Source organism: Tamandua tetradactyla, chromosome 4, assembly GCF_023851605.1.
Source record: "Tamandua tetradactyla isolate mTamTet1 chromosome 4, mTamTet1.pri, whole genome shotgun sequence".
Lineage (NCBI taxonomy): Eukaryota > Metazoa > Chordata > Mammalia > Pilosa > Myrmecophagidae > Tamandua > Tamandua tetradactyla.
Window position 1 is genome coordinate 41201371 of NC_135330.1, and position 16125 is coordinate 41217495.

General features: G+C 35.0%; 1 protein-coding gene across 3 annotated transcripts in view; it reads left to right on the forward strand.

Annotated features, from left to right (window-relative positions):
* HMCN1 (hemicentin 1) overlaps positions 1 to 16125 on the forward strand; it is a 531301-nt gene that overhangs the window by 218178 nt on the left and 296998 nt on the right. For all 3 annotated transcript variants that reach the window (XM_077157239.1, XM_077157240.1, XM_077157242.1), the window contains exons 5-6: positions 6370 to 6541; positions 8373 to 8479. In XM_077157239.1, the coding sequence (XP_077013354.1) occupies positions 6370 to 6541; positions 8373 to 8479 (279 nt within the window). The remainder of the gene's footprint in view (positions 1 to 6369; positions 6542 to 8372; positions 8480 to 16125) is intronic.

Sequence of the window (16125 nt, forward strand, 5' to 3'; positions counted from 1 at the left end):
GTGCAATGGACATATTAATGTTGTAAATTGATACCTCTGGGATTTAGTCTCTGGGTAGTATGTTCTTTTAGTTTGTATCCTGTTCATGATATGACAGATTCTCTTGGATACCATGAGCTAATCAAAACAAATAAGCTATAGCAGAAAACACCTTTGGAAATTGACTCTGCTTTGGCTGATAATCTCTTTCAGAACTTAGTTCTCCTATCAATAATATCAGCCTAAGGCAAATGGGAAGGGCAAAGTCTTCTCTGTCTTACTTGAGCCTGTGCAGAACTGGACCCATGGAAACTGCTTCTTCTTCTGGGCTTGTGTTTGCTAGAAGTCATAAGAATCCCCATTTATAGTTTAGAGGAGTTCCAGTGAATGCCCGTTCTGCACCCTTTAAAACAAACTCCCTGGGTGGTCTGTTGAATAACTTAAGGCAGGTAATCCTTTGCTCTAGGCCCTTTCAACTTAATTATTTCCTCACATTGTCCCAGTTGTCTGCTAGCCACTGTTCTGCCTGCAAGGCAGACTCTGGGAGGGTGAGCCTGAGGAAGGTTTTCTAGGATTAGGCTCTCAGACTTCCTCTTGATAGGTTAACACTGACATTCATGCATCCCAGCAGTTCATTGGGGCCATACAGCTACTTCTGGAACACGGCCAGTGACCCACAATGGGAGTACAAGCTGGCTTCACCTTATGTTGTAGAGGAGTATGGGGAAGGACCATTAAGGGTAGTAGGACCTTCTTCTATGACTTTTGAAGTTTTGTTTTCTTGAGTCAGTCATTGCCTGGTTAATGCAGCCCCTTAAATGTTTTCTAAAGTTTTGAGGATGATTCCTGTGTTTAAGATACCTCTACTGTCTTTGCCTGAAGGGGCTTGGATTGATTGCCACTCTCAAAACCAGCCCCCAGGGGTCTGAAGTACTTGATCAAGGATAAAGATCACAGACCACATACATCAGAGTTTGGAGGACTAGGTCATTATGTCCCACCCTGGCACCAGCAAACTATGCCAGGTACCTGGGCTGCAGTACCCACTGATTGCCTTCCAGCAGGCTAGGGTAAGGGAAATGATAGTCATTGTGGTGGGACAGGGGATGAAACTCACAGGTATTTACTCTAATTTACCAGCCTCTTACTCCTGCTTCTCCCTGGATACTGCACAATGTTCCACTAGACTCTGGAGTTTCCCAACAGCTGCCTCAGCGAGTTCCAGCCAGTTCAATTCAAGTTTTAGTGGAGGGTCTGATTCCTGGAGCTCCCTATTCTGCTTGCCCCCACTCCCAATCCACTCCCAATCTCACCTGCATTGGTTTTTGGCTTTCACTGGCTGTTATTTCTGATTAACTCATGGAAATTGCTAATTTTTTTTCCTTAAGATAACTCCAAAAATAGAATGTGAAAGGCAAAGTTATTGGGATTAGGAAGCAAGTCCTGCCTGCTGATTAGCTGAATGACTTTATGAAGTTTGGGATCTGTGCCTTTTTTCATTTGTCAAATGGAGATAATAGTCTCTATGCCATAAGGCTGTTGTGAAAATAGATTTCAAGTTCTTAGAAGATTCTTACATTTAATAAGTTCTATCAAAGTGCTTATTATTATTAGTGATAATTCTCGTTTTTTTTCCAGGGCAATTCTTGCTTATTAGTGGATGCATTTACACCTAATGGGCTTTGTCACAAATGAACACAGGTTAAAAATGCTGCTTTTAACACACTCTTAGTTCTGAAGGTAAAGATCTGACATACAATTCCTCCCTCTCTCCATCCCTCCCTCCAATACATATTTTTTTAGGAATCTGCTATATACAATGCTCTAGATTAGGTTCAAGGTTACAACAGTGAACAAATCTGGCATGGTGCCTGCCCTCTTAGAGCTTACAATTTAATAGGGAAGACATGATAAAGAATAACAAAAAATACAAATAAGTACATATTTGCAAGTTGTGTTTAGCACCCTATCGTATTTCTCTTTTCCTAACAAGAAGACATAGGATGTCTTAGAGAAATTCATTTGGGTATGACTCATGATATAAGAAATATCTTTGCTATTCTCAAGTTTTGTTCTTAAGGGATAGGTGCAAATATTTCCCTTTAATACTATTGTATTTCACAATACATAATAATGTATGCTAGTTTGTGTTTTAAAAAAATATTTGCATCTCATTCCGGAGTTGAGTAGACATAGGAACTTATTTTAAAGTATTGATGATTACGTAGGCTATAAAATCGTTAAACTATGGTATGGCTTCAGGCATATATTGGTGTATATAAAAATATAACTCTATGAGCCAGAATTAGTCTTGTTAGGTATTTAAAGAAGAACACCTTCAAATATCAGTTTCCTCATCTATAAAATAAAGGAGGTATATTATATAGTCTCTGAAGCCCTTTTCAGATAAAATAATACAAATCATGAATGAACCATTTTCGCATTAAAACTTTTAACACACAGCAGACGGCTCCCTAATGGTTTGAAAAAAATATTCTTGTTTTAATAAAAATGCCCCAGTCCAAAGGGCCTCGAACTAGTCTGGTTTTATTCCTTTTGTCATTATAATAAAAGATCGTTTCAATCTCATGAAAACATTTTTCATGGTTAAAAAGTTAGGGTTATTTCCTTATGTGACAACATGAGAGGCCAGAAGCCTCACTTACGGTGCAGTTTTTAGCTTGCCGTGATCTATATTTGTTCATATGTTAGTCGTATCTATATTTTCCAGTAAAATGAGTTGCATCTGTTTTCAATTGATTTTTCTTATAAGTGGATAAAAAAGTTATTTGAAACCCTTGACAGAAGCCTGTACTATGTCTTTCCCAACAAGTAATATTATGACACATGGTAATCCCTTTGTGAAAGCCTTGTAAATGTTGATGGATTGGAAACGGTATTGAGAGTTAACTAAAGCCTGCTTATATTCTGTATCATTTGAACACACTTACTGTATGAAAATGCAGCTAAATTGGAAGGGCTTCCATTTTCATAAGAATACTTAGGTCTTGGTGATTTTCATGTGTAGCTAACAGACAACAGGATAGATTTCCAGTAATATATCATACCTGTCTGCTTTGAACTTGCAGGAAAGTATATTTAAGGAGCCATCTAGAGATACTATTATAATTTAAATAAGGATATATGCAAAAATTTGACTTCACTTCAATTTCTACTTAATAGTATTACATTTCATTATTGAACTTGAGATACCAAACAAATCTTCGTAGTGTTTGTTTTCTAACCCGCTTTTCCTCCTTTTCAGTTGAGCATAATTTCGGATCACATTATGTTCTTGCCCGTAAAATGTTCAGTTCCTTTGCAGATTTCTTTCTGTCCTTTGCCCTCTTCAATCTCTGCAGTTTACTTTATGATCAAAGTCATTTATTATCAGTCCAATTTATTAAATGCTATCTCAGGCTGCAGGTCAGTCCTTTTCATTTCCTTCTGTTAAGGTGACTCTTATAGCCATGGTGCATGTATAAGATATAAAAATGTCAGCACTCTGATTATTAAAATATGATATGTATGTGGCCAGATATTAGTAATAATAAGTCTAGTATCTATAGCCACATGGGCAGATTTGATGAGTAGAAAAATCCATACATTTCTGTTCAAGCATGATTGATCACTCAGAACCCCTTTTCCAAAACCTGGCATCTGCTTCTTGAGACAATTATATTTACATATGCTTTATTTTATGTGCAAAATTCAAGTTGCTTCATGAGGTTAAAATATAAGGGAATATAATAAATTTAGTTGAGGGGTAATTAATTGTAAAGATTTGGATTTTCTGCTAAAAAAAAAAAAACAAGTTTTCTTTGTTAAATACCACTTCCATTATGTAACTCCTCTGCTTAAAGCCCTTCAAGTTATTTTCCATTGGAGTTTTTAGGATAAAAATCCAAATGTCACAGCCTGACTTTATGATCATTCATAATCTGATCCTGACACAAATTTCAGCCTAATCTTCTGATCTTCCTTTATCTTAACACCGTAGTATAGCCAGATAGATTTACTTGTGTTCACAGCATATTTGAGATACTCAGGCTTGCTTTCCAAACTGAAATGAATTCCTCTCCTTTTTCCCTTTACAAAAATCTTGTCATAATTTCATAGCTGGAATATTACACTTTGCCTATGAAGCTATTGTTGAAAAACTCAAGCAGAAGAGAAGGGAATTTAGTTGAGGAAGGAAGAGGCTAATCTCATATGAATTTCTACAATGTGGTGGGCACTTAGCATACATTATTTCAACAAGGGCTCCCTAATTTCTGAATTCCTATAACATTCTTTTATTTATTAAGACATCATTATCATCATCTTGATTAACTTCATTGACATTAGTATATATTCTAGCATTATCACTTTAGAGCATGCCACCTGGTTTGGGTATACAAAAAAATAAGAGATATAATACTTGAATTTGGAGGAAAGGCAGGAGAATGTATTAAAAAGAAATAATATATAATAAGTACAAAAATTTCAGTAAATACTAGTTCAGAGAAAAAGAGTGCTAGAAAATATTGATTAAATATAAGCTCATCAATAAATTACTCAGTTACTGGAAGAGTACCTTGAATAATAAATATTTGTTTTATGAATGAACATAATTGCTTCACATTTTCAATAATAAGATAATAGGTCTCAGCTACTTCCTCCACCCTTAAGGAATATATATATATATGTTTATATATATTTACATATATACATATCCATATATTTATTTAATAGGGAAGGAATATATTGTACAGTGTTTGATTGCTGAATTGATTTGTGATTACTACTACGGAAATAAAAAATAGGTTTTGCTTATCTTGAATAGCTTGGCTGTAGTTTAATAGCAAACTCTCTTCAGTGTCTTAATTACAAGGGCTATTGTTCATATTAGGATACTATCTCGAAGGATACATGAACCAGAGAAAGATCTGTGGCAGATTTGAGATGATCATGACTTAGAATTAACTGTAGTAAGATCAACTAAGCAGTGCCTGTCCAGACATTGACTATTTGTCCAATGTGGAGGTATCTCTGCTATTGCAGGACATTTTTTAAGTTGGAAGTTTCCCTTGTTAACACTGAGGCATGATATTTTGGTTTGCTAAAGCTGCCAGAATGCGATATATAAAGGCAATGTATTAAATTGCAAGTTTACAGGTCTAAGGCCAAGAAAATGTCCAAACTAAGGCATCATCATGAGGCTACCTTCACTCAAGAAAGTGTGATGCTGTCTGGAACACCTCTGTCACCTAGGAAGGCACGTGGCTGGCATCTTCTGGTCTCTTGCTCCTGAATTCATTGTTTTCAGCCCCTGTTTCCTGTGGGGGTTCCTCACTTTGCTTCTTTGGGGCTTGGTTTCATCTCTTGGCTTTCCTTGTCTCTCTCCAGGTTCTGGCTTGCTTAGCATCTCATGGGAAGGCACATGACAACAACTACTGGGCTCTGCATTTCCAAATGTCTGGGTCTCTTGTTGGCTCTGTTGGCTCTGAATCTTCTCCAAAATGTTTCTCTTTTAAAGGACTCTGGTAAACTAAACAAGACCCACCTTCAATGGGCAGGGTCACAGTTTTATTCAAAAAGCCACATCTTTGTGGAGATAATCTAATCAGAAGGGTTTCCACCCTACAGTATTGAATGAGGATTAAAGAACATCGTTTTTCTGGGGTACACAGCTATTTCAAACCAGCACACATGAACACCATTTAAAACCCTGTTTCTTAGAATTTTTCAAAGATAAAGATTATTTTGCAAGAATATGTCACTTAAACTGTTACTAACCTGAGATGTTTTTCTGCTATCTTTGAATACAATAGTTACTTCCCTATAATTATTAGTATTTTTTCATTTTATTATAAAAACTGACTATTTTGTTGACATTGTGATTATTTTTCAATAATTAAGGCACCTAATATACTGAAATTAGATTTGATAATTTGCTAAACTAGGTATCTTTCAGAAATTGCACCTAGGAATGAATAAAGTCAAGAAAGAATGGAATGAAGAGGGATCTCACATTATTGGCAATACTACATTTTTTATTGGTTTTGCATTTCTCTGGAGAAATACAATACTGCCTTTAATATCTCTGCATGTTTCACTTCACTGGTTTTTGGACACTGTAGATAAAATTTCATTTTGAATATATTACCCCAAGAGAGGAATTTTGGAAGTTGAACAGGGGTAGCAGCAACCTTTTATTCTGAATCTGATATAATAACCAGATATAGAAAAGTCCTGTCTTCACTAATGACTGAAATAAACCCGACACCAGTAGACAAGGTCCCTGAGTCATGTGATTAGCGAAGTTAACTACTGCACCTGGAGGTAATGGTGATATAAAAACTATAAATGTTTTCTTATGGCTCTTATACGTCTCTTTGTTTCTTATAGGTATTAAAATGGGTTGAAGAAGCAGTTCAGGCCTCCAAAGTACATCTCTTATCCACAGATCATTTGGAACAGGCTGTAAATACTTGGAAAATTCCTTTTGATCCCAGCCTAAAAGAGGTTACTGTGTCTTTGAGTGGCCCTTCTCCAATGATCGAAATTCGCAATCCGTTAGGTGAGATGTATCTAAATTCATACAATATAATGCAAAAACCATGCAGGATACATGGGTTTTAGCGTATTTATTTATATCAAGTTGCTATTAACTTTATGAATAAATTCAATAAATTCAAAAATAACTAGGAAAATGCTTACATGATTTTTTTATGACATGATTTTTTAGTCATAAAATGTATTTAATTAACTTGAGACCAAAAAGCTAAAAATCCTAATGATTTATAACATATCAGATTTAGTAAATTAATTGTAGCTAAGCAATACAAAAGATAATATTTAAATTAAACCTGAAATTTTATTTTCCTTATCTATATTTCTTAGTAACATATTCAGTAAAGTTCAGAATTTTCTGTAACTTCTAAATGGATCACAAGGAGAAAAATACCTTTTAAAACAACTGTCTACTTTTTCACCACATCATTTTCTTGATAACGTTTAATTTTATAGAAGACAGCTTTTAAAGACCAAATTTATATTCTTGTTAAAGAATTGTTTTAATTTACTTCCTCACTTAAATATATATATGTTATAACCTTACAGTTTAACCTTGACTCCATTGCTAGCTAGTTGAATGATAAGAATTACAATGAAAAGCAGTTTGGTAAAGGCAAAAATCTTATTTTTCTTAACATTTGCATTTAGAAATAATTTTTGCCTATGCCTATTAGCAAAACAGTTTTATTTCCAGTGTGGTTTCAGCATGTGTTAAAAATATTTTTCATCTACTTGTGAATATTTGTAAATGGGAGGGAGTAATTAGCTTTTTTACTTGAATTAGAGTGTTAGACAATACTAATACCTAAAAGAAAACAGCATGTGTAATTATTTTCAGAGGTTACATGTACAAGATTTCTAAGGGTTTGGCCTTATAAATGGATTTGTCTGTTAAGGCAGCAGCATTCTACTCTAATAATATCCATGCTATTCAGGAAAAATTTGGGTTTTATACTATCTGGATACTTAAAAATACCTGTATCCATTAAATTACGTCTCCACTACTTCAAAAGTCAGTGTCTATAGTCTGATAGTAAAACTTTTGATGCAAACATAGGATTCTTGTAGCAGATTTGTTTATATAAATACAGAGCCAAGGGTGAAGTTAATAACTAAATTATGGATTAATTCCAAGTTTGTTTTCCTTCTAAAGTTCCTTTTATTAGATACTTTAGATGCACCTCAGGTCAGCAGGGGATGGCATCATGGTACTTGGTTACACTGCCTCCATTAATTACTGTCAGATAAAAGCCTTCTCCTGTGCTTCGTGGAAAACTAGTTAAAGTTTGTACTTGGTGCAAAGATACACTCATGGCTCTCATGTTAGTAATAGACCAGTTATCTCTGAAAAGACATTTATTCTGATTTATTGTGTTTGCCATCTATTTAATGAAGTGTCTCTAATTACTGTGCATATCTTCTCAGTAGCCATAGTAGTTAATTATCTAGGTTTGCTTATGAAATATGATCACAGGCTACCAATCATTGTTCTCACTTAAAGATCAAATCAGCATAACAAATGGGAATTTATTACTTTAGTTCCAATGCCCAGAAACCATTAAACTAAGTATATTTTGGATATAAACAAAATGATATTTTAAGCTATGAGTACAAATGTCTATCAGGTTATTTATACTGGAAATGGAGGGCACATCATTTTAGCCACAGAATGGAAAGTACAGTCTCTCTGGATTAGTTTGCAGCCCACTTCAGTTAAAAAAAAATCCATCTTTTTTTGGAAACTTAATCGTGCTCTTAGATTCATAGTGTTAAATTAGCTAATGTACACAGCGGAGAGAAATATTATGCTTGTTACCTTTATATATGTCTTTCAGGGAAGCTGATAAAGAAGGGGTTTGGTCTGAATGAGCTGTTAAATATCCATAACTCTGCCAAGGTGGTGAACGTAAAGGATCCAGAGGCTGGAATGTGGACAGTGAAGGTGCTGTTATTTCACAAAGCCTATTTATTACTTTATTTTGATGTTGTCATGTTTTATAATGTGTACACAGTTTATTTATCTTTGCTTGCAACCATGGAGAGTGCTTTTAATAGAAAAGCCGTATGCATGGTTCACTTTTAGGAGGTATCTTGAGCACATGAATTTGGTAGTGTTAAGTTTAATAACCTTGAAAGTTATTCCTGCCAAACAGGCACTTGAAATCTTTGGGATGTTTTCCCATCATCCAATCTTTAGCTTTATTGACTTGCATATCTCCTGTTTCCAAAACAATCAGAGACAGAGCCAATAGATGGCTAAGGTGATATGCTCTGGTATGGAACTCCCTGGGTGTGAATCCCCATATTATCACGTTAAAACCTTGGGAACATAACTTCTCTAGGCTTTTATTTCCTTCTCTGTAATATAGGGATGACAATAATAGTCTTACACTTCATAGGCTTGTCCTGAACATTAAATTAAGATGAGGCACATGAAATATTGAGCACAGTTTCTGGTACAAAGTAAATACTCAAGGAGTGTTAGCTATTATTATTGATTGGATTTATCTTCACCATTTTCTTTAGCACAAAATGGTGTTGGTATCCTAGAATTATATCAGGTGGTGTTTATATTCACTCTATGAAAGCATTGTGTTTTGGCAATATAGAAAGGAGAGATCATATGCCCCCAAACGCAGTATACCATAAATCCGAGATCTGTTCTGGTGTAAATAATCTGTGTGACCTCTTGTGGGAGATGCTGTGAGTGCCTCTCTCACATTTCTCAGACTTTTCAGTGTGCTCTGGCCTACTTCCAGCTTTAGTATCTGCATCTCTGTGTCTGAGGGTATTTTTCCTGGAGCAGGGGAAGGCTGTTTTGCTGGGGAATTAACACTCCTTTGAAGTAGCCTTCAGCACCTGCGGGAATAAGTCCCAGCAATCCACAATATGAGCAGGTTAAAAGTCACCTTTTATTGGCTGCCTTCCTTTTCCTGTATCACTTTCCTGCTTTCTACCAGCATCCCTCGCATCTCCCAAATAATTGACTTGCCCTTGAATCCTTTTGGGAGAATTCAAATGAAGATACCCCAAGCATTTACTTTTTTGTTGTCTCAGTTTCTACCTAAATCTACTAAAAACTGAGATTAGTGGGATTATGACTCAAATTATAGTGCTACTATGAAATTGCATGGGGTATTATTCCATACAGATCTGAGGCATCAGTTTTGTCTGCCAGTCAGGTTTTTAAAATACTACATAAACTCTCTTAGTTCAAAGAATGAAAGTTTCCATTATAACTCCATTTGCATCCTAGAATATTAGTTTTTTATTCTCAGACTCTAAGTCCTGTAGGAAAGATAGAAACTAGAGCATGAACTTTTTTTTAGATGGGATTAGTGCCTGGGGAAAAGTAATACAAAGAAAGTCCAGTAATTCCTTAATGAATAGATCAAAACCGGTGCATTGCCTGTTTTATTCACCCAGCTTTTTGTACATCATAGGTGCTCAATATATTTTTAGTGCATTAGACTTGTTGTTATAAGTGTTTTACTGCTGTGATCTATTAAAAAAATATATGGCCAAAGTGGTACAAGGGTAGTTCAGTGGTAGAATTCTCACCTGCCATTCGGGAGACCCGGGTTTGATTCCCAGTCACGCACTTCCCCCAAAACAAACAAACAAAAATTCAACAACTGATGCAGCAATGATGGATACTCACATGGGAAAATAATGATGTGTAACCCTGCCATACAGCTTATAAAATATATATATGTATATGTAAGGCTAGATTTGGTGCTGTGGTTATTTTAATCAGCTGTTCCAAAATATGACTAGTGTTGAGTCTGGCTTTCTGTGACCACAGTAGGATAAGTGTTGAGTTTGTTTATCTCCAAAGTGCTTACATTTAAGCATGACCTAAGCCAACAATGTCCTGAGCTAGCAACTTCATTATAGTAATTTGGCCTTGCTTTCTGAATAGTGACATTAAGTTATCCATTATTGTCTGTAAAATATGTTCAAGTGATTCCATTAGTCCATATCATTTGCAATTTATTGTGAAGTGTATGAACCCCTTTCCAAGTGATTTGGATTGCTACCAGTGGCATTTCCTTTAGTAAAAATATAGCCTAGAGGAGGGATATTACATGTCTGTTATTCTACCCTGTGCCCACACACCTATTCATTCATTCCATTATCCATTCAGTAGATATTTACTGAGTGTTTGCTCTTAGCCATGTTCCTTGGTACATATTTAATGGGCACTAACTAAGCACATGTTAATTGACAATTAGAACAGCACAGCACCAACTATTAGCCTACAAGAGTTGATGAAGTGATGGAAACTCTGTTTGGGCAAGCTCGCTCAGTCTCTTATAATTAAGGAAACAATTAAAAAACACAGCTTCTATTATATTATCTGAAATTTATATTTCATCCTCAGCAAAAATGCCTCCAGTTCTGATCTAGTCCATTTCTGGAGTATTATGATTTGTGGCAACAAGAGCTAAACAAAGGATAAGCATTTCAGTGCAATCTTTTTTTTTTTTTTTTTTTAGCATGGGTAGGTACCGGGAATCGAGCCCAGGTCCTCTGGCATGGCAGGCGAGAACTCTGCCTGCTGAGCCATCGTGGCCCGCCCATTTCAGTACAATTTGAAAATAATAGTTAAACTCACTTCATTCCTATATGATAACCAAAAGAATGTATCATGTTGATGGAAAAGAAATTGGCTGAATCTACTGACATAAATATTGCTGTTGACGTTGGATCTCCCTTTTGGTTAATTAATGAATGATAGCATTTTACGTATGCACTTTCTCAGAGGAGAAATGTCAAAGATTAGATAGTATATTCCTGTGCTATCTCCCATGCAGTCTGCTGTCTGGAAAATGTCTGCTCTATCAGTTGAATAATGGCATTTCAAATGTTTTACATAGCAGTTTTTATCCCAAATATGGAGAACGGTCTATTATTTTACCTTGGTATGGCATTCAGGGTCCACCCAGTTGAACCCCGATCAGTCATTCTTCATCTCCTATTATGTGCTTTTACACTTTAGAAACATATTTTTGTAGCTTTCTCCCTCCCCCACCACGTTCTCTTGCTCCCTACTTTCTCTCAAACTGTCCCTTCTCCCTGGAATGCCCTTCCTTTTAGTCTGAGTAGTAATTTCCCCCAAGGCCCAGCTCAAATGGCAACACTTTTACCAATGCTTTTCTGAGTTTTTCCATCTAATGTGGTATCTTTTCCCTCTTTCTACTGCAGTAACTCCTCACCTCCCTTTTGGCATAAATTGCTTTTTCTCTTAGATCTTATTTATTTGTGTATACATTGTCTTTCCTTATTTTACTGTAAAACCAGACTTTGACATTAACATATGCCACAGAGCTGGGAAAGAACTGTGTAAATATTTATGAATAAAAAGAAAAATATTTATTCTGATGATCTCTAGGGAAGCAGATTTGGTTTAGGTAGCCTACAGTTGATGTATTGGCACGAAACACTTTAAATAATGTATTCATGATTTAAAATGCAACAAGAGTGGCAGTTTCTTTTCTTCTGTGACTTTCATCTGAAACCCTGGTAAGTACTTTACTGTGACTTTATAAGGACGCTTTCACTAAATAGAGAAAATGAATCAACTTTTCTATATAGTTCACGTAAATGAATCAATCATTTTAGGCTACATCTGATGTCAGTAAAATCATGTTAAAAAGGGGTAATTAAAAAAACATAATGTTTCATTAAAAACAAGAGGTCATTTTATGTCCCCCAATTTCCATTTGTAGGAAAGCTACCAATCTTGCATTTTATTTCTGAAAAAGCAATAGGAACGTTCCATTCAGGCAGATCTATTTATAAAGAGAGTATTTGAATATAACCACAGATTCTCTCAGGTCGAATGTCCTCAGCTCTTTAAGGGAAATTCCCTGCAAAGACATAAATGAATGTCAGTATCCCAATGGTTTATGTGATGCAAAATGTTTCAATTAGTCTAGGATTATCAATGTGATCATGTAATTATAACACACCCCATGGGGTATGTTTCTAGTAAGCAAATTTGTATAAACTATCATTAGACAATCTCCCTAATGGAGAAGGAAGTATGCCCAACCACATGATTATATTGACAATCTGAGACTCATAGAAACATTTTGGTTTTACATAATGTTGAGTATCAAAATCTACTATTGCATTTTCTATAGGATAAGAATATTTGAAAACTTATACTCAAATGACATGGGCTTGTTTAAGCATTATAATTAAATAAACTCTGAATCTATGGAGGACCACACAAGAAGATTATTATGTTGGCCTCCAATTCTTCTCACCTGGTGACTCTTTTGAATAACTCCACAGGCAACACCAGGTGTGTTATTTAAATAGATCAGGTGTGGTACTAATTCAATATTTTGGGTCAATGGAATACTTTATAGTCGATTTTCCCTGGAAAATTTCCCAGATGTTTTGGTCTGCACATATCGGACTGTCAACTAAATGGAATGCTTCTTTTTTTAAAAAAAATATATATATTTCTGTACACTTATAGCTTGTATATATAGATATGTATGTACTTAAGTGTGTGCATACATATATTTAAATAGAATTTATCCTGTGTTTTGCTACAGTTCTGCCCTTATCATCACATTTCTCCAAATACACAATGCCTAATAAATGATGGTGTTATGATGATATTTATATCTAGCTGGTATGATTATAGCTTTGTGTCTAACACAATCCCATAGTAGGTGTTCAATAATTATTTGTTGTTTGAAAGACAGTATATTATCAATTTGTAAAGAATGTTGTGGTATTCAAGAGTAAATACTTTGAAAAGAGTTGAACATCTATTTGAATTCAAGATCCACAACTTACTAGCCTTTTGACCATGGAGAAATTATCTAACCTCCCTTTGTCTGAAGAAAATGGGGAAAACAATTTCTACCTCATATTGTCATGATTAGATGAAATAAAGGTATAGTGCTTAGACAGATTTCTGACACTTGCCAGGTCAGTGTAGTTATTTTTACTCTCTTGAATATATGTAAATTGTGGCTTTACTTTCTTTTAATGAAGATACACCTGAAGTCTTTTTTTTTTTAACACCTTTGGGCTTATTTGCTATTTTATGCAATATCAAAACTCTTTATGAGACAGAAATAAAATCCAGCTCTATCAATCCAATTTTAATTGGATTTATATAGGTTTCACAATTAGTCTTAGGAGGAATTCTCATTGGCTTAACACAAGAAACTTAAATTCTTACTAATATTATATATCCTATGGAGATTGACAGGATGTTCGGTTCCACAAAGTTATTCCAGAACCCATAATTTAGAGCAAATAGCCTTTCCAGAACTTAGTGAGAAAGGAGACTGGAAATGTAAATCAAATCTAGAAGAAATGGTGATTTGTCTATCACATCCAAGAAGGGACACATTTCCTTTCCTTTACAACCCATTAGCTGAACTATTCCTATAGCCCAATGGGGTGCTGGAGTTGGCTGATATGGCTTATAGAGAACCAGTTATTCGTTTCTCTTCCTACCGATGCAATATTATGTTGGAAACTTAGAATCAGCCATGGTGGGAGTATTTATACTGTGGAAGTTGGCAAATGCCATGGATTATAGATTTTTTTTTTTTTCAGAGAGCAGTTTACCAGCACGCCACTGACCTGGCTCCTCCCAACTGTAAGGATACTGAGTAGAAAAACAAATGAGTAATTGGAGAGCATTATTGTCTTCTGTCATAGGGACCAAATCTACTCTGATTATTTTTTCCAAAAATATTATGCTTGGATTTAGGTATAATAGAAAATGCATTGAACTTGGAATTGCCACTTACCTTGCTTTCTAAACCTGGTTACATGATCACATTTCTTTGAGCCTTAGCTTTTTATCGTGCTATAAAATCATCTTTGAATGTATTAGTTAGGATATGAGGTAACATGTGAACATGTTTAGCATAAAATCTCTAGAAAAAGTCAATGAATTCTTAATGAGCCTGAAGTTAACTGGTCCTAAGGGATTCTAAGGAAAACACAAAATTAGGTAATTGGATGGCTTTAATATCATTTAATAAACTTAAACATTTTAAGTGCCTATTAAGTAACATTCTGTAGTTAATAAGACATTCTTAGTTCCCTGATGGAAGTGTTTAATAGGCTTTTGTCCTTAAACTAAGAAGTAAATCCATCTGCAATACAGCTGACCAGAAAGATCTGAGCTAAAATCTTATAGGAGCAACTGATTTTCCCTGGAGCTCTCCATGGTGCTTGCTCTGTGGTATTTCAGAATGTCCAACTCCTTCCTTCCTGATAGAATCACTCAAATTTAGAAAACTAGACTCTGATCCAGTCTGCTCCTTCTATTCTCTTACTAACTGCTACACCAGGGTAGCCTTTAATCAATTTTAGGGTGCCAATGGATATCTTATATAACCTCGTATTTGCCAAATCTTGACTCTGCTTCAGTTCTGCTCCCATCACAGTAACCTGTGTATTTCTGACTCAGACTTCCACAATCTACCAACATGATACTTCTAACACAGAGTAGTAATACAGTCCATTCCAACTTTTCGATTTGTATGAATAAATAAATTATTTGAAGCACTAACCCTCAGAATCTCTGGCCTCTACAAACCCTTTCCAGTGCCTAGCTTCTAGAGAAGTTGCCTGTCATGCTTTGAGACCCTCTGCTGCTCCTGAATTTGCCTCTTCTTAACTACCAAAACCATGAGATCAGGACAGTTCAGTGCAAATGTGACATTTCCAAATATTAGATGATAGAAAGGCACATATACTACTGCTGCCAAGTTACTGACTTATTTATTTGGTAGGAAGCTGTAGGATACAACATGGGTATAGTACCATCCTTTGGAGAGCAGAAAGATTCCCTAATTTGAATCCTGTGTTTTAGACTAGTAGAGCTAGATTTATCAAGTTAAGGATACTATTCATCAAGAAAAAATTAAAAACATTATTTCAACTCTAATGTTCTTTAAAATTTTCATCTGTGACAAAATATAGACCAAAACAATGCCAGTCTTTTTGGAAGAACATTATGTTAAAGGAAGTGAATAAAGACAATAATCTTTAAATATTAATTAGGGCTCTGAATTTGTCAGCACAACTTCCTTTGTTCTTCAGAGCTATATTCTATTGTTAATGTAACTTACAGATTGAATCTGCATGATGTAAAAGACCAAATAGAAAGTATTTATTATATATATATATATGTAATATGCAATATATGTAATATATATATATATTACAAAGATGGCTAAAATAATTTATAAGAGAAGACAGAGGAAAGAAATATGAGCTGGGTTACCTTTCCACTTGATTCAATTACAGAAGTTAGCTAACTCTGGCCTCTGTAAGATCTTTATATAATTTATTTCTTCTATGCCACCGGATTCATAACTTGCATGATCTAAAGCTTTATGCCACTATTTCTGCAGTTTTCTGTAGACTTACTTTCTTACTTGCCTCCTGATTATGTAGATTCTAAATTTTTGTGCTTTGATGCAAAGCAAAACTCAGCCCCTTCAAATTTTTCATAGGAAGTCTACTAACAACAAACGTTTTGTGAGTTTTGTAGATTTAAATTTAGATCTGAGATCATGTCTTGACACACCTTGT